The sequence below is a fragment of the Cylas formicarius genome, unplaced genomic scaffold (genome assembly GCF_029955315.1).
Source record: "Cylas formicarius isolate icCylForm1 unplaced genomic scaffold, icCylForm1.1 PGA_scaffold_10__41_contigs__length_53128322, whole genome shotgun sequence".
Lineage (NCBI taxonomy): Eukaryota > Metazoa > Arthropoda > Insecta > Coleoptera > Brentidae > Cylas > Cylas formicarius.
In genome coordinates, this window is record NW_026844214.1 from 50,963,723 (window position 1) to 50,983,770 (window position 20,048).

The 20,048-nt window shown below is 33.3% G+C and overlaps 2 protein-coding genes across 2 annotated transcripts in view; both read right to left on the reverse strand.

Moving 5' to 3' along the window:
* Positions 1 to 548: 548 nt before the first annotated feature.
* LOC132703004 (phytanoyl-CoA dioxygenase, peroxisomal-like) lies at positions 549 to 8,969 on the reverse strand. The gene is made up of 7 exons (XM_060671996.1): positions 8,699 to 8,969; positions 8,545 to 8,653; positions 4,977 to 5,144; positions 4,775 to 4,921; positions 2,671 to 2,805; positions 1,052 to 1,189; positions 549 to 890 (listed from the first exon to the last, which is right to left on the reverse strand). Exons 1-7 carry the CDS (start codon positions 8,782 to 8,784, stop codon positions 816 to 818), a joined length of 858 nt encoding a protein of 285 aa, XP_060527979.1. The 5' UTR covers positions 8,785 to 8,969; the 3' UTR covers positions 549 to 815.
* Positions 8,970 to 11,090: 2,121 nt separating this feature from the next.
* Positions 11,091 to 20,048, reverse strand: part of LOC132704539 (protein jagged-1-like) — a 382,568-nt gene continuing 373,610 nt past the window's right edge. Inside the window, exons 11-12 of the mRNA XM_060674629.1 lie at positions 18,479 to 18,816; positions 11,091 to 16,068 (exon numbers count right to left, since the gene is read on the reverse strand). Of these exons, the coding sequence (XP_060530612.1) occupies positions 15,621 to 16,068; positions 18,479 to 18,816 (786 nt within the window). The 3' untranslated portion in view covers positions 11,091 to 15,620. The remainder of the gene's footprint in view (positions 16,069 to 18,478; positions 18,817 to 20,048) is intronic.

The following is a 20,048-nucleotide window of genomic DNA, read 5'->3' on the forward strand; positions in this document are numbered from 1 at the left end:
ACAGCTGTTCAACGACATCAATCTTGATGTGCTCAAAAAGGTCATAGCTGGTGACGAATGATGGGTATATGGTTATGATGTCGAAACCAAACGCCAGTCGTCCCAATGGATGAACCCAGAATCACCAAAACCGAAAAAAGCACGTTAAATTCGATCAAATGTCAAAGATATCTTAATTAAAATGATACAGATATCTTAATTTTTTAAATATGGAGTACAGTGTTCATTGCGCTTAACCCCAGTAAGAATTCTTATAGCCCTTTTTTATATCAAAAATATTTGAACAGCATTCGCAGAGTTTCCCCATAATATTGTGCCATATAAGATGTGGGAATGAAATAAAGCATAATACACTGTCATTAGGGCATTTTCAATCCTTTTTCCAATTTTCCAAGATTATACCTACCTAAATCAACAACCAAAAATTACCAAAACCTTTCGAGAGCCCGTCCCTAGTGTTCTGTTCTGTTTTAATACCTAAAGGACCCGAGTATTACCGTTGGCAGGTAGAAAGCAAAAGCCAGCACGATGAAGATTAAGACAAACTATACATATTTTATATTTATTATATATATAGCGAGTTTCAGAAAAATTTACGGTTTCGTGATATCCAGATATTACTGTAAGTATTTGCCATTATATTTATATAAATGCAGTAATGTCTCTATTAAAAGCAATAGTTAGGAAAGTTGCGGCGAGTAGAGTTGGGATGTCATACGTCATATCTGCACCACCTCATCTATATCCTACTAAAAATAATAATCACGTCAAAATTTAAACAGTTATCATATCTTGGTAAATCAGTTTCGATTGAGTTATAGGGCGCAAGTTAGAGCCTGAAGACGGCCCGGTTCCCCTCTAACTATTCGACTCTTGAGTTTAATAAATTCCTGAAACAAATTTACAATGTCGAATAAGTGACATCGTCCCATAAGTTCGAAAATTGATTTAAGAAAAACAAATTAATCCTTTTTTTGTGTCTGCAGTACGGAAGTGAGTTGAAGCTTGAAAATGTGCAAAAAAATAAAAATAATAACAATTTTTTCTTTACCTCATATCTCATATCTCCTCCTGTCATCCTTATCATATGTTCAAACTCTGCCACTAAGTCGTTTTGAGTTGTACCTCTGACGTCTATGAAATGACAGTCCGAGCTAGCGTAGTGACACGATATTGCTTTTCTAAAACCCTGAGAGATAAATGATAAAATTTTCTAGGACTAGAAGAGATTGAACAAAAAGTTAAATACAAAAGATACTTCATGTATACAGGGTGATTCGTTTCACCAACTGTTTTATTGCGGATGGAACATTCTGTATACCACTACTAATATAGAAAGAGGAGTTCAATAACAGTATGGGGTTTAAACGCGACTTTTCGGAATTATTTAAACTGATTTACCCATGGTATTTTGTTTTGAAAAACTTGCATCTTTAAATGAAAAAATCCCACAGTGTTGCCATATGCTAACTAAAACAAATTAACAAATATTTAAAATGTTCTAGATGACCTCCATTTTGCGCAGTCCATGTAGTGTGTGCGGTCTCAAAAGCAACAAACTGTTTTATTAGGATACTGGATACTTCACTGATTTAGACTCTTGAGTTTTTTTATGCATGTAGAAGTACCCCATAAAAAAAGTCCAGTGGAGTCAGGTCTGGACTCCTTGGGGGTCAAAGGATAATCACCTATTCGTTATACCGTGTACTTCAATAGTTTTCTATGGCGTACCACTAAGAATAGTGGTACGTGATTGTGTTGCTGCCAAATTAAATTTTCTCTTTCTTCCACTTGTATTGGATAACCAGTTAAAGTTTTTGTACCGGCAAACATTTGTATTGTATTGTATAATATTGAGATCCAGGGGGCAATAGAATATCCACCTTTTATTTTCACTTGTATTCCTTAATAAATAACATTTTGCAATATCAGTTTTTTCTTCCATAGTAAACATTATGATAGAAAAAAAAGTAATAAAGAAAAATAATTAATAGCGTAAATACCGGACTACTATTGCAGATTTCATGGCTATTGGAGAATTGACGCTGAATGTTTTAAATGCTCTTTAATTCTGCAGGATGTTTCAAAATTCACTGCGGATATTTTAAGGGTGTATTCTTGAGTCAATTTTATTTCGAAAGTTTCATACTGAAGATGATGCAATAATTTAGAAACGGTGATTTGGCTTGGCCCTCGTTCAGTGATCTATCTAGACATAGCATAATATACGGAGGTTTGTCTGGCAACATTGTAAGATTTTCTTCATTTAAAAATGCATCTCCTTTAAATGTAAACTATGGGCAACTGTATATATATATATATATATATATATATATATATATATATATATATATATATATATATATATATATATATATATATATATATATATATATATATATATATATATATATATATATATATATATATATATATATATATATATATATATATATATATATATATATATATATATTAAAGCTGCCCACGATCAAGGGATTTCTTTAGTGGGTTTGTCTGTATTATATTTGCCGTACTATAAAAATAAGACAAAGACAATGTTCATGAACCCCTCAAACCATATATAAGCAGGTACAGTCAAGCTCTGAAGAAGGATGATGGGCGAAACGTCAGCAAATTCGACGCAGGATGAATAGTAGTCTTACAAACCTTCGTAATGTTGGGCCCCGAACCATGGAGCAACAGAGGATGAAAAAAGACAGTGTCGCCCTTGTCCATTTCCAAATATGTTTTCGGGACGTGGTCCAACCCTTGCACACCGTGATAAAAATTATTTCTGATTCCCTGCAATAATCCCTTACCGATTAGTAGATGCACAAGAAGAGTACAGACGAACATAACCTCAATAAATAATCCTTTACCGATTAGTAGATGCACAAGAAGAGTGCAGACGAACATAACCTCAATAAAGGCAGTTCAGACGAACATACGTACGTATCGACGTCATACGTCACGGGTAACGCTGCATTTATCTTGGGATTTGTTTTGAAAAAAGTAGGTTAGAGAACTAGAACACTATTTCATGTGTGATCTGCATCTCAATAGATCTAACCATTTTTTATTCTAACCTGAGTGCCAAGTGTGTTGCACATCACACTTAGCATCACATATCACGTGTGTGTTGCAGTTCTTTGTTGCGCAATTGTTTCACTACGTCCTAAGAAATCTCTTCTAAAATTTAAGCGCCGCTTAAGAGGGGTCTATACCTTATCTCGAAACCTACGGGGGTTACAAAAAAAAAATAAATACAAAAGTTGTTTCTATTAAAATGACCTTTATTTTTATTTATTTTCCAAATCGTCACTTTTTTATATACAAGGTGGTAAAACAAAGTTACATTTTTTAAATAGAACACCCTACACTTTATTGCATTTTCGGATAGTCCGTTCAAAGACAAATTCAACGATATATGTGAGTATGGGTCTGTGATGCACCGTTTCGAACTTATTAGCGATCATCTTCATAATTTAGGTTATGTTTAAACCATCATTGCGGGGTTTTATTAGGAAATGAATATTTTCTTAAAATACGCTCAATTTTCTTAAAGGACATTATTGGATTTTCGAATAGCCACTTTAATAGCAATTTCAATTATGTAACATAGTACGGGTCTTTGACTTACCGTTTTGGCTTAGTTGGTAGATAAAACTAAAAACTAGGTATAAGATTTAAATTATTAAGATATGAAACTTCGAATTGCTCCTTATTAACTTGTTCACAACCGTTTTAGAGCATTGTTAAGAAGTCATATTAAAAACAGAATATTGGGCTTTGCACGATGTTGCGAAATTTCGCAAATTACTTATTTCTACGTTGAAATGATTACAAAAGATTATCACTAACTACTAATGCACATTACTTGCAAGTTAAATTAATGAAATTAGTTTTTCAATATGTCCGCCGTTTTGCAGAATGTAAGTAGTATATGCTATTTCTAAATGGTATATGGCATTTGAGACGTAATTTGTTTTATTCAGACAGACTATTGCCGCGCGAACTCGTCACTTCCAAAAGCGTTGACGGTTTAACTTTGTAAACCATATCTTTCAATGCGCACCACAAAAAAAGTCCATCGGGGTCAAATCTGGTCTCCTTGCTGGCCAGGAGATTTTCGTTTAAATGATCGCAGGACTTCGATGGTAAGGAGCGCCATCTTACTAATCCCTAATAAGTTTAAATATCGTATATTGTTGGTAAAATATGGGTCCTAAAATTTAGATCTCCAGATTGTGCACCGGATCTTCGCCAATGCTTGTTTACTTCAAAAACATTTATTTTATGAACTCCAATAATGCGTATTTTTTCAACGGTCGAAATTATATTTGGAAATATGTTATAAAAGAAATGCCTATCCATTGTTATAGTACAGAGTTCGAGTCTTAAGTGGCAATAATATACAGGGTGTCTCATTTAAGAAAATCGAGAAAATTATCTTTTTGCTAAACGTGGCAACACCGCGTACTTTAAGAACACATTTCAAATTTGATCATTACCTACCGAAAAGGATTATTTTCGTAAAAATAAAAGAAGTTTAAAAAGTTCATAAGCCTGAACCACCCTGTATACAAAAAAGTGACGATTAGGAAAATGAAAATAAAATAAATAAAGGTCGTTTTAATAGAAACGACGTTTGTATTTGGAGATAAGGTAAACGACCGCCCTGTACATCATCGTCACGTACGTGTGTTCGTCTTTAGGTTACTCTCTTTATGCATCGGATTCATCGGACGGATACCGTTGAAAGTATATTCACCTGTGGGTACTTGTGCTCGTACAAGATCTGCCTCGAGTGCGAACCTGGTATAACGTAAAGGCACCCATTCCGTTGGTCGACGCGTTCCATGGCAGTCCAAGAGGCTACGATTTTGTCCGCCGGACGGATCGGAAAGTAATGCAAGTCCTGCAAGTAATGCGGAGACGCGAAATTTGGAAAAATCGCCGGTTCTGCGTTTTACTTGATGCAGCGGATGCAAGGAGATTTCTTTTCGCGAATTCGGAGGTTTGTTTATGAGCATCGAGTTGATCACCGTTATTTTCGGGCCGATTATCCGTTCAACTATGTCGACTACGGCCGGGTAGCTCGCGTATTTCCATAGGCAATCGTCGTTGGTGAAGTCTTGGATCTTAAAATAAATTAGAAATTTATTCGTAAATGTAATCAGTATAAAATTATTTCGTCAAATTGACTGAATTCAATGAATACACTCACTTGTAATAGGGGCGTGGTCGCCAGCGAAATTTGGCGCGATTCTGAACTTTTCAAAAGTGTGAGGTATACATGAGAAAACGAAAAGTCTGTTCATAGATATAGGAAAGTGACTAACTGATACGAATTAAGGAAAAACCCGGGCAAGCTGTAAGAATGAAATATGGCCGAACAAATTCGTACTTTGCTTAAAACACGCGATCTAGTGTATCTCTCTTCTTTTTTTTTCTTTTCTTTTTTTTTTTTTTTTTTTTCTTTTTCCTTTTTTTTTTTTTCTTTTTCTTTTTTCCTTTTTTTTTTTTTTTTTTCCTTTTTTTTTTTTTTTTTTTTTTTTTTTTTTTTTTTTTTTTTTTTTTCTTTTTTTTTTTTTTTTTTTTTTTTGTATATTATTTGCAATATGGATATACGATTGTTCTGCTTTTTCTAAATGTTTAACAGAATTTGCATAACTTTGTGGAGGGATGTTAAAAACTTCGGTTTCTATAAGTTTGAGGACATTGGAGTTAACACGGGGAAAAACATTGTTACGACGAATGACAGATTTCAGTTGGTACCAAACATGTTCAGTGGGATTAAATATACAGTGGTAAGGCCTTAAAACTGCGTGCCCTAGATTGCTTTTTGGTATAATCTTCGTGAAAATATATGTCGTTATTATACATGTAGTTTTGTTGCTTTTGTGTCACATGAGGAAAGGGTTTTAGTCAACTGTCTACTGTGATAACTTGCATTGTCCATCACAATTACGCTATTAGGAGGAATGTTTGGCACTAGTTTGTTTTTAAACCAATTTTCAAATAAATCAGCGGTGGTGTCTTCATGGTAATCCAGAGAAGAATCTTTAATATTTTTCGCAGACAAAGAAAGTCCGTTTGGAATCCAACCATATTTAGAGCCAACATGCAAAACAGTTATTCTTTTACCTCTTTTTGATGGCGCGTTTGTTTTACACTTATCAAATAAATTATTGTTCTCTGTAAATCCTATTTTTTTCTAGATATTCCAATCGCCATTTCCGAATTCTAAAAGATTCCATTAAAACTTGCCTTTTGTCAATTTTTTTAAATCTAAAATCAATGTGTGTTGAATGCACTGCCATATTTAACACCGGTTTCATCTTTTTCAAGACTCCTAATTAAGATGTAGACACGCTTTGTTCCTTGTATAACTGGTAAATTTTACGCCGTATTATATCTTGACCACTTTCATCTACACTCGAGAAAATGTCAGCATCGCTTCTTTTTTTCCTCGTTGAAACAATTTTCCACACAGTTGATGTTGGAATTTTGGAGTGTTGGTCAATGTAGCCGTTTGTTCTAAAGATGCTTGCTTGCTGGCACCACGTTCAATGAGAGTCAAATAAATATTGTTTATAACTTCCTTAGTTTCAATAGAATAGTGTTTTCTACACTTCTACACATAATTCGCACACGATTCAACACACGCTGTATTACACACGAAATAGGAATGATTACTAATAAACTTCAACTAAGTAGTATACCAAACCAAAGAACATTAAACACAGGTAGGTATAAAATTATTTTCTATTACGGACCACAATTTTACCTGAATTTAAATTCCGAAACTTTAGGTAATAATCGTGTTGCATTGTATGTTAATGACCACCGCTGGATAATCCCATTCAAAAGCAATTGGTCACTTTCTTATATCTATGAGCAGACCATACCTGACGATTATTAAAAAATAATAATGATTGAGCTTTATGTTTTCCATTATCGCACTATGGTTGATGTTGTTTTTATGTTATCGTTAAACTCGTCAGTTCTCTCCCCAAAATTACAAAATTGAATTATTTAAACTTTTTAGTTCACCTATAAAAAATCTCTCTTCTGTGACATTATGTTTTTTTAGTTTGTAAGTTAGGTAAGATTTAGGGGCTGACACTTGAACAATTTAATTGCCGCCCACCTGCTTTTTGCGTTATCTTATAAATATCGTGTTTCATCGCTTTTCAAGATATCAATTGTCGTTGTTATTAACTTTGACATTGATACATTCTTTTTCGTTTTTATATTAATTAGAGCAAAGTTCATTCCTGATTGCCTTTAGATGGCTTTTTGATTTCGATCAACACATTAATGAGAATACCTAAAAACGTTCGAGGTCAACAAAGTCCACTTTCGGGGCAGCAATGTTCATAATAAATTGTTTACTTTGAATGTACAATAAGGTACCTGATAACATGAGACACATGTCAGATATTTCACCGAGAACAATATAAGTGCTTTACACTATTATGAAAAGCATCATACTAGCCAACAAATTAATAAAAAATAATTTCATAATTAAACCAACTGCCGCAGTAATATGTAATACTACTTTTTATAAAACTTGTGGATTCCTCCTGTGTCGGTTTTTGTTGACTAACGTTTCGTCAATCATCCTGTTGCCTTCTTCAGAGCTTGACTGTAACTGGCTCCCAGTTCCACCAGCCCATAAAGCGCACCAAACAGTCAGTTTTTCTGGATGTAACGGTGTTTCGACATACAGTGAGGATTAGCTTCGCTCCAAATGCGGCAGTTTTGTTTGTTGACGTAGCCATTCAACCAGAAGGGCGCTTCATCGCTAAACAAAATTCGCTTATGAAAATCGGGAACAATGGCAATCTCCTTTTGGACCCATTCGACGAATCTACGCCTTACTTGATAATTGTTTGGCTTCAATTCTTACACGAGTTGAATTTTGTATGCACGTAAACCAAGATCCTTCCGCAAAATCTTCCATAAAGTGGATGCACACAGATCCAATTCCTGTGCTCGATGGCAGATGGACTCATTCGTGTCAGCAATAGCTTCTCCTGTGCGCACCGTACGGCATCTCTGGGGATGCCAGTTATCAATAAGAGTAAACGTGGTGCGAAAACGTTCCATGGTTAATCGAATTAACTGCTCTGATGGACGATTTTGTCGACGATAAAATGGACGTAGTGCGCGATACGTATTCCGCACAGAACCATTGTTTTCGAAATAAAATTGCACTATTTGCAAGCGATGTTCAGGCGTGAGTCTATTCATGATGAATTAATTACCAAACCAAACTGAAAATAAATCACTTGACAGCTGTTAAATCGGTCGCCATCTTGAACAGTAATGCCAACTTACAAAAAACACCAATTATAAAAGCAGGTACAGAGTAAAATGCGAGCCAGTTTTGATGTGATTGGCGAAACGTCAGCCAGTTCAGTTTATCAACAACTGACGCTGGAGAAATCCAGAAGATTTGTAACTAGTACCATCGTGTATAATTTTATGGTTTATTTTATTTTGTCGGTGGGAAAAAAAAATAAATAAACGAACCCTATTGACTAAATACTCTCCTTCGAGCCCTTTGTTCTTCAAAGACGGATCCTTCGTCACCACCGTAACATTGTCTTCAGCGCCATTACATATTTCAATGAAGCGCTGCCTGAAATTTTCCCTGAAGCAGATCTTTATAGGTCGATTTGCTTACTTCATTTCGTCGAGCAACTCATGCCGTACGTTATCCTTCACAAGAATGTAACCGTTTTCACGGTAAAATTCCATTTCCTTTCCCATTGTGAATTCGTAGTGGACTTCAATCTAACACAACCCAATAATGGGAAACGCTAGTACGTGGAGCTTGCTTACTTTCATATAAATGAGACCAATGTAACGACAAGGAACCCATTAATGTTTACATTTAATTGATGTTTACTTCGATGCTGAACAAGGACGCGAGATAATAATATAAATAAACTGGACGCTTGAGCGTAACTGCATCTGAATGCACCGATCGTATGGGTTCATTTTAAAAAGAAAACTTCTTAACCTTTGAGATACAGGGTGGAAAAGTTTTCAAAAATAAAAATATATATTTTTTAATATCTGTAAAACCACTTTAGATATTTTCATGAAATTTGACACACATGACAGCATTATTTATTGTACCACAATGTATTTAAAATACACCAGTGGCGGCCGTACGGAATTTCACCCCTTCTCTGCACGGTAATTAATAACAATATCGTCAATATGCACCATGCAGACAAATTAGTTTTTATTTTTAAGTGAAAATCTACTCATAAATGATACAAATGTCATTTTTTTAAAGGAAATCAGTGGCGTGCCACTGACTGTCTATGAACAAATAATATTTTGCTTTAGGAAGTGGCAACTGCACTGGTTACATCGAGAACTTTTTTTTGTGAACAATAAAATATGTATCTAAAACAATATATCTAGTTTTTGGATCAAGTCTGTTCATAGATATAAGAAAGTGACTAAAAGATACGAATTACGGAAAGATCCGGGCAAGCTGTAAGAATGAAATATGGCCGAACATGTCCGTACTTTGCTTAGAATTTAATTATTTGGGGTTTTGTTAGGAAAGATACTAAACGATATTTATTTATTTTTGTATGTATTTATGTTTAAATCTAAAATAAAATTACAAATTATTTTTATTACCTACTTAAATTACTTAAAATTATTCGCATTCAGATTATCACTATCACTACCGCTATCATCGCCTGTTCTAATTATTAGTTGTTCTATATTATATGTTAGTGAATAGTGAATTTTATGCCGATATTTTTATATCGAGATTGAACAGAATAACTCTATTAATTTTTTAGACTTAACTATTACGAAAACCCAAAACAAATTAGATTTTTCCATTTACAATGAACTTTCACACACGGTCACAGATGAGTTGACTCTAACATTGGAACAGCAAAAAAAAAAATTAATGATTTTTAACAAAAAATAGAAAAATCTCCACATGCTTTAATTTATCAAATATAACAAATGGAAATGTTATACTGATTTTGAATATGGCGTGGTGCACTTGTTAATACTTGAAAGCTTAAACCAATACCACAGTTCCATTAATCAGTTGACCATCGCTCTTACAAAGTTATAAAGACTGAATCCCCTTTGTATTAAAATGTCTGTTTCCCAAATTTGAACCATTGCACACAACTTATCACTTTTGGCCTGACGTGTAAAACTGGATCATGATCAGGGAAAACGTGGGCTTATAACCACTCTTCTAACTCGTCAATTATTTTTTCCAGATCTTGACTTATTTGCTCTGAACTTTGAGGCATTTAAACTGCACGTAACACGGTATCCTAATCAATGCATTGCCCAAAAAATGTAATTTATTCCTTGATTTGGTTTTGCTTGTAAGGAATAATTTAAACTTATTCTTTTTGTGCTTGTGCTTTTAATGCTGTAGTTTTTATACCACAAATATCAAGGTAACAGACGTCTCTTAACTTTGGCTATGAAATGTTAGGTGTTTCATTCTTAGTTGTTCTCTTAGTCTTACGCAATTTTACAAAATTTAAGAAGTTTGTCCTTGAACAGATCAAAATTGTTTCTGTTTAAAATAAATATATATTAAAGATGTGGTTTCCTTAAGATCCTCGTTTTTCCAAAAATTCACGTTTATAATGCATTGGCGTGAACAGTTTATAAATATGTTGCACATGAAATTAAAGTTATTAAGTATGAATTTCATATTTATTTAATATTTCAAATGGCTCCTCTCAGTATATTCCACCTTCCACGGTTACCGTAGCAACCATTCTATCCTAAATGTCAATTGTTATCACAACAAAGATTACCATAGCAACCATTCTAGTCTAAATGTCAATTGTCATCACAACAATGGTTACCATAGCAACCATTCTAGTTTAATGTAAATTGTCATCACAACAATGACAATTATATGGACGGTTATGTGGCCCCTTTTAGTTGGACGTCTATGGTTTCAAACGTTCACAGCACATGTTTTCGTTAGATCGTTAGATTTTTTAATGTCTATTATAGTCGGGCCATTAAACACAAAATAAAACCACACAAAGATCATTCTCTATTTTTATCCTTTATTTTATTAATCAATAAGCTTAAAATTCTCCATTTTTAATTACAAAAGCATTTTCCATTTTCTATGTATTTTTCTTTACAAAATTTACATAAAATTTCCTATCCTACGTAATACTTTCATCAATTTTACAAACGTTTAAAGAGTATTATTATTACTTTTGTCTTCATCCACAAAATTCGGAATTTTATAAAATTACTGTAGGCACGTCAAAGGCACTATTGCAAAATTCTGTTATCTGTAAGTACTGAAATTAAGATATTAAACATTTCTAAAAGCGCCCCATTAAATTGCAATTTAAAATACAAAAATGTAATTACTTTTAAAAATATTTAATACGTTTACAATGTATTTCTAACTGTCAAGTACATATTTACATATTTACAATGTTTATAAATGCTTTGCGTTTAAACCTATTACAAACTAAAAACATTAAATTAAATTACAGTGACAAGCTATAAAATAAAGATTAAACCTTAAATTAAGAACTATCCAGATTCCCGTTTTTCGTCGAAAATATAAAATCGGCTTTTCGAAAAACCCGCCGAATCTGAGGCGAATCGAAATAACTGGCAGGGCAAATAAATAATTTTCCGGTTAAGTTGCATTTTGATTCGTACCAATTATTTCAACATTAAAATCGATTAAAGAAAACTACTTTATATTTTAAAAAGATACCAGGAACAATAATACAATAAATACAAAAAAAAATATAAAAATCAAAACAAAAAATATATGTACACGTTTTCAAGCTGAAGGACAGGCACTAAATTTAAATAATGCATCTTTTCTTTTTTAATTCTAACAATTATTATAAAAACAAAAAATTTAAAATATTAAATAATATCACACTGTTAAATAACACTTATTCACCAGGTGTTTTTCATCACGAGATCAATTCTGCGCATCATTCGATTTTTTTTATTACGATGATAATTGATTTTCGTTAGTTACTCAATGACACGTTCCTAGTGATAAAAATGTGCATTTCCGGTTGTTTTGACGTTCCTCAATTTGCAACGATTGACGATAAATGTAAATCAAACAATTGCAGATTAAAAAAAAATATTCCGAATTTGAAAATTTTTATTTAAAATGATCTTTTGAAATGTTTTGGTTAGTTAGTTTGTGTTAGCTCTTATAACATTTGCTACTATTTTTCCCAATATATAAGGGATTTTCTAGAAAATTACAAAACCATTCTTATCTTATATATTCTCCATTAAGATGATGAAAAAGATTATTTTATAATAATTAAATTGGAGACATCAATAAAACTTGAACAAAATTTATATTTAAATTTGCTATTTCAACCAATAAAACTGTAAAAATAAAATAATCACAGTTTAAAAAAAGATTATTCCAAATTTGAAGATTAAATTTAAATTCATTGAAAGCGATCGCTTGAAAAGTTTAAGTTAGTTAAAAAAATGTGTTTGTTCTCGTAACGTTTTTCCCAATTTTGTCCAATATATAAGCACTCTTAATGTTTTAATAGAATAAGAAAAGATTATTTTAAAATAAATTGATTACAGTTTTCAAGTTTAAACAAAATACATATTTGAATTTTTTACTGATTAAAAAAAAGATTAAGGATTAAATTTATCTATTTTAAAATTTAAAATGATCTCTGTTAATTAGTTTAAAAAAAGAGTTTGCTGATAACATTTTCCCCAATAAATAAAGGACGACGAATACATATTCCATAAAATTTTAAAACCATTTTTATCTCTTATTTATTCGCCATCAAGGTGATGGAAAAAGTGTTTTAATAGAAGAAGAAAAGATTATTTTTAAATTATAAATTGGAATTGGAATTTGAATTTGTTCAATGTAATATGGGAATACAATATAAAGAAAACTTGAACAAAATATATATAACTAACCAAAACTAACCAATAAAACTCTAAAAAGTAAATCAAACAAAATCAAATAATTACAAAGTAAAAAAAGATTATTCGAAATTTGAAGATTAATTTTATTTTATTTGAAACGATCATTTGAAAAGTTTTAGTTAGTTAATTTTCACCATTTTGCCCAATAAATAAGGGAAGACGAATACATTTTCCAAACATTATAAAACCATTATCATCCCTTATTTATTCACCAGTGAGATAATGGAAAAAATGTTTTAATAGAATAGGGAAGGATTATTTTAAAATATTAAAAATTTGACCCGACGGTCTGTTAGGTGTATCATCAATCAGCATATTGAGCGACGTCAAACATCCGATTCTCATAATTGCAATCAACCTTTTATTCTTATAGACATAAACTTTTAGCTAGAAACCGAAGGTAGCGTTCCTAACTAACCGTTTACCTCTAGCACTACGGCTAAAAATAAAGTTTCAAGGTTATCTCTTTTATAATTTTGTTCAGTACTGATGTGTTATATTGCTCCTATTTTTTTTTTTAATCCCTTGTGAGTTTATGTAGTGTCGACCGATCTAAAGTCCTCGCAGTTTCCGACAACAGTGAAACATACAGGGTTAATAAAAAGTAACTGAACGCTTAAATATGTCGAAAACTGCCAAAGCTGGAACGATAAAATACCTGACAGCAGTGTTGCCAGATTTATCGCTTTTCCGTTACACGTTATAATTTTTAATATATATATTTTTTTTATTAATTATAGTAAGTATCATAAGATTAAGATGACTTTTGCTCTGGCAGAGACCCAACAGATGGATATTTTGATTTTTCTTGGTTACGGAAATTCAACTGCACCAAAGATCACTCTATAACGTTTTCAAAAATAAAAAATTTAGTTTCACAGATAACGACTTTGCAAATATTTGATGCAAATTACCTTTAGAAATTCAGACTGATGCTAGTCAAAATGAGATAGGCAGTGGTCTGTTACAAGGCATTTTGTTCTAGAAGTATGACTGAGCTGAGTGTGGTTAGCCTCAAATTTGATTAAGAAATCTCTATCACTTTGCGTTTGGTAGGCACGTAGGTAGTAGCAAGACATAATAAAGATATTTATACGATTACAGCTGCACTTGGAAGGTTGAAACTTAAAATGTTGAAGTATAATTTTTCTGTGGAGTATCTCCCGGGAAAATATATTACCGATCTTTTATCTAGGTCATTTATAAAATCTAACTCCAAAAAAAAACCAGAACTAGACTTATCGATTCCTGATGAAGAAAAAGGACGGTTTTTGTATCAAGTTATAAAATATTGCGATTTTGGTTGGCCTGATAATGTTAAGTCTATTCTGAGTACAGAAATTCGATCTTTCTTGAAATTAAAACCTAATTTATTAGTAGTTTTAACGGCCCTTGGATTAAAAATCTTAACTAAATTACATGTAGGCTAGAAAGTTATTTTAATGGCCAGGATTATCTAAACATGTTCACGATTTCGTATCAAAACCATTAATACAAAAGTTAATACAAAATGAATCGTCAGATTTTCAGTTTCTTAAAATCACGGCTGATATTTTAACTTAGGCTTGAGACAATTCCTCTTAAAAGTAATTTTTTCTACATATCTGAGATTGTTTCCGATAACATGCCTTTTGGTAGTAAAGAATTGAAAGAATTCACAAAAAGTTGGAATTTAAACTCGGCCCTCGATATCACAAGTCAAATGGACTTGCCTAGAAATCTGTTGCTATAAGTAAGTAAAGAAATGTAAAGAATCTGGTAATGATTTGCATGAAGCTTCACTTAAAGGACTTTTACCACCTGAACTTTTAAACAATCGATCAAAGTTACCTGTTTCTAAAACACTTTTAACAGATTTACCCTATATTGACCAAGTTCTGTACTATTGAGATTTTGCTTTTTCCTGATGATGTTAAGTCTATTTTGAAACCGGAAATTCGATCTTTCTTTAAATTAAAAGATAACCTATTTGTTCATCAACATTTATTGTTTATTGATTATCGGTTGACTTACGCTGATAAAGATTATCTTTCAATTAAGTAATTGACTTAAGATCATTCCTCAGCAAAACCACCCCACAAATAATAACACATGGTATACCTTCTGAGGTTAGTTCACGAGTCCTCGATATTCCAAGTCAAATGGACATCATGGAAAACCTGTTGCTATAGGTAAAAATATTCTAAAGGAATGTAAAGAATTTGGTAATGATCTGGGATTTTCGCCATCTGAGCTTTTAAACAATCAATTGTTAAGATCAACTTTACCTGTTTCTAAAAAACTTTTAACAGATTTACCCTATATTGACCAAGAAAACATGAAGAAAAACATAGTTATCATTTTTAAAACGTAAAACGTAATAAATCTGTGCATCTCAAAATCTGGGAGGTTTTTGAACAAGGGAAACTTTAGAACTGTGATCAAAATTCCAAATATCTGCATCATTCCAGTTTTGGCAGCTTTCGAGATGTTCAAGGGTTCCGGTACTTTTTACTAACCCTGTATGAATAATATATAAACCCATAACGGTTTCTTCTACTCTCCTACAACTAAATTGCACAAAATCAGAAAAAAAAAACATAAATAATTATACTGTCGTCGGAAGTGCGAGGTGGGCGTTCCCCGACCTAAACGAGAACGGTCAACACGTCCGCACTGGCACTGGTGTTGTGCATAGTTCTCTGTTTGTTGACGTTGATGATGCTCTTGCTAAAGTCCTTGTGGCCCGACGAGTCGTCGAAAGCCGCGGTGTTTTTCCGGACGTCCGGATTCTGAGCCTTGTAGAGCATGATCTGACTGCTTCGGTGGGCGGGGCTCAGACCGTCGCCCAGCGTCATGGTCTCGTGCAGTTTCAGGTTGTTCTCGGAACCGCTGGTGCCCGGCAAAACCAACATGGTTTTCCGGGAATTCGGACATTCGACCTCCGAAATCATCTCGAGCATTTCGCTGGACGTTTCCGCGGGGATGATGGACGATAGGGGGCGCACTACGCTGACGCGGGGCATGTCGAGAGCGCACGCGCTCGCCGCATTGATGCTACCCATGCTGCCGTCTTCTTTTAACGGGTTTGCGTATCTGAAAGGTAAAGTATACCCTACTGTAATTCGACATCCGTGAGGGTCGACACACGAACGGGGTGGACGTTTCAGTTAAAGGAATTGCACACGACTCTACGAAAGAATTTTCGTCCTTTGTCCTAAAGGTGTCGAGAACTTTCTTCTCAAAGGCTTCCATAAATATATTCGCGATGACTGGTGATAGTGGAGAATCCATAGCTGTTCCCGACGTTTGTTCAAAAATTTAACCGTTATAAGAAAAATATGATAAATATAAGATATATATGAGTATGGGTCTGTGATGCACCGTTTCAAACTTATTAGCGATCATTATAGAATTCAAGTTATGTTCAAACCCATCATTGTTGGGTTGCTTAATAACTTTTCGCAACATTTTTCTTAATTTTCTTAAATGAGACACTCTCCATATTATGTTTGTAAAAACCGTTTCCATATAAAATTCCCCGTTATTTTCGACAATAACCTAGCTTTTTCACCCCATTTTGTCCCAGCGATACGTTAATGCACCACCTATTCTATGATTTTTTTTTGTCGCATCCAGGAAACATTTTTGCACATCCATTTGAAAATTTTATTATTCTCACTACTAAAGGACATAAAACCGTAAAAATCGCTAATTTATGTGTAAAGGAAAGATCTTATAGGTGACTTCAAAAGTTTACAAAACCGGTGCATTGTATCATATTTTGAAGTAAATCCAAAATAGAAAAAAAAAATTTTGGATTTGTATTTCCAAAACATCGCAGAAAACATACATTAGAAATACTATATTGAGTATGCTTTATTTTTTGAAAATATTTACTGGTGCGTCAATGCACAACTGATTTTATCTGTGAAACAAAACTTTGTTATTTGCAAGTCCAGACAAGTCAGCGGATGTAGAATAAACATCCAACAATTAGCGTGTTCTTGAGTATTAGTTTGTGCCTTGTGCAGTAAACGTTACAGTTCGTAAAATATGGCATTTCCGAGGTATTTGACTCAAAAGGAATTAGAGGCGGCTATGGAGGAGAACGTGATGGATGAGGACAATAAAAGTGAAAGTCGTTAGTATTATTTGGATTTACGTATTCTTATGTATTGCAGCATTCCATTCCTTGTAAATTTATGCTAAAAATAACGTGAAATAATATTTACAAAACATATTGACGCCGTCTATATTCCACCCGACGTGGATACCTTGACTGACGAAGAAGATATGAACGATAACATAAATCTACGAGAGTTTGAGGAACCAACTGATGTAGTTGGAACTTTCGAGTCTGTCAGCTGTCCTTCAACAGTCCTGTAATTCATCAACTACTGAACCTGAATGGGGCTCAACCCTGGAATTCAAAAGAAGACGTATGCTTTCTGCAAACGACAGACTTGCTTCTACTGTCAAATGGAAGAGAGGTCAGATTGAGTACACTGACACACGTATATCCGATGAATTTAGATCATGCGAGGAACTAAAAAATAGCCTTCCTGGAAAAACTCCGCTCGAAATATTTTTTATGTTTTTTGATGACGAAGTGATTGATTTGATTTTAAATCTTACATTGCTTTGCGACTTTCAAACACTTTCGAAAACTGATAAAACAAAGAAATCTTGCACCTTATATAGATGAAGTGCGTTATGATAATCAAGGTCACCTCATGATTGTTCACGCTAATAAACCCCGAAGAAGATGCAGAATCTGCCACAGCCACACAATTTACGTTTGTAATAAGTGTAATGTGCATTTGCATACTTCATGCTTTGTGAAATATCACCAAAAATGAAACCGGGTGTTACCAGAGGTGCACTCACGCAACATAAAATATTATGCGTTATTTTGTATCAAATCAGGTTCTATTTGGAAAACAATCTACTTTTAGTTATTTCCTGTATTTCCTTCTTTTGTAAATTTATGTATAATTTATATGTTACATCTTTTGGGCCCCAAAACATTATGTAATGATTCGTTTACGCACCAGTATTTTTTTTGTATGTTTCGAGTTTTTGTGTTTTTTTTTGACACATGTAATGTATTCTTAAGTGCAACAAAATAAATAATTTCAGAGCCAAAAAGTATTTTTTTATTTTTTTTATACTTGGGATAATATTTTTTGAAAAAAAATATATACTTATAAAAAAATTAGGAAGGTGAAAGCAAATGTTTGAAAACTTTCTTAAGTTGATTTACTATTTTTGAAGCACTATCCATACAAATTATAGGGATGTTAATTAGTGACGGAACATTTTCTATGGGTGTAAACCTAAATAAGTCTTAAGACTTAATTTCATAAGACATACTTATGCATATATTATATCTTAGGTACGTCGTTTATTCAGATTTGCGCACTAAACAAAGATCAAATGACGTCATTATACTTCTGTATACTTCTAAGCCCCCAAATGACAGTTTGAAGACAAAATTAATTACCTTCTGAGGTTTTCTTCGTTCTGCAAGTTGTTCGATTTTTCGTCCTCGTGATTTCTGTGACACGTGTCCGAGGAAGGCGACAAGTTCATGCCGCTCAGGCCGAGGCTCCTCCTCCTTTGACGTACGTATAGGAGACCAGCGAAACCGGCGGTGCATAGTCCGATTATTATAAAACAGACCAGCGCGATGACCAGCTTGTTGCTAGGTTGCTCTCCGGACACTAGAGCCGTCTCGACTTTGACCTCGACTATCGACGTCAAGGCGAGCAGGGACGTTTGTTTTCTCGAAATCGCTTCTCCCACCACTCGGATACCGTCCAGCACCCAATTGTTCCCGTACTATTGGAAACGATTAAATCACTCCGTTAGAAACGTAATAAAAAAATTACAAGGGGACGTTGTGTTTTGGTCGGACAACATTTAAAGTCAAAATATATCTGCTATATATAGAAAATGCCCAAGTTACTAAGTAGTTTCGATAGAAATTTTCTTTTTTTTTTCAAGTTTGGCTACGCCACTGGATTCGCAATTGGTCCAAACCCAAAACGAGTGAAAATTGTTTTTACAAAAAAACCTAAAAACCTTTAATAACACTGGCAACACAGCAAATACGAGGTAGGACATTAAAGCTACGTATATTAGAAGGATCGGATGTCTTATTCGGAGCTACTACCTTTTAAAAATATAGTAAAACTAGGCTGTAGTTGAACCGATTGTGCCACAAAGCTTAAACATTGCTTTTATCAAAATATAACCACGCCAATGGATACGACGTTATAAGATATGAAAGGAGAAGGAAATATTGTTTAAAGAAGGTACGCGCATAAAAAACAAAAAATTAATTTGTGTGTAACAGTGATGTACTGTTTTTGCCGCGTTGCCAGTTTTTCGGTTTGTCTTAAATCTACGTAAAACTACGTTTTAACGATTTTTTTTTCAAAATATTATAAGTGTGCTCATAATGAATTACGAAAAACTTATACGCCTTTTCTAAATGTCTAATTCTTGTTAGGAAACCGTTGCGGTAACAGGAAAAAGATACAAATATACCCGCGAATTATTTTTATTTTTCTACTTGCCTGATTCTAAATAGACATAGACAACGTTGCCACATTTGCTTTTTTTCCCGACGCTACCAAACTTTATTATTTTAAATATTTTTTATTCAATTCAAATTCAACAATTTTTACAGAGATAACAAAAAACTAAAATAATTAGTGATTTAATCAATTACTGATAATTTTAATCAATTGGTATACTTAAAGAACAATAAATACTATTTAAAAACACCGAAAAAGGTACTTATTTTAATAAACGCTCAAACTGACGTCCTAAAGTCGTTGAGTTTGGTTTTGTACGCTTGAGTTCTGCGGGGATTTAAATCTGGTGAACGAGACGGCCATTCGATAGCGACTCCTTCTTCGTCGCCACTTTTGACTTTTGGATATAGCAAAGATAATTAGGGGATAACTGGGATCCTTAAATAAATATATCAATTTTCACCTACAGTTAGCAGAAAATTTCGATTTTCATTAAATAAACGGAACGTTTTTATGAGTTTTAGTCTTTAT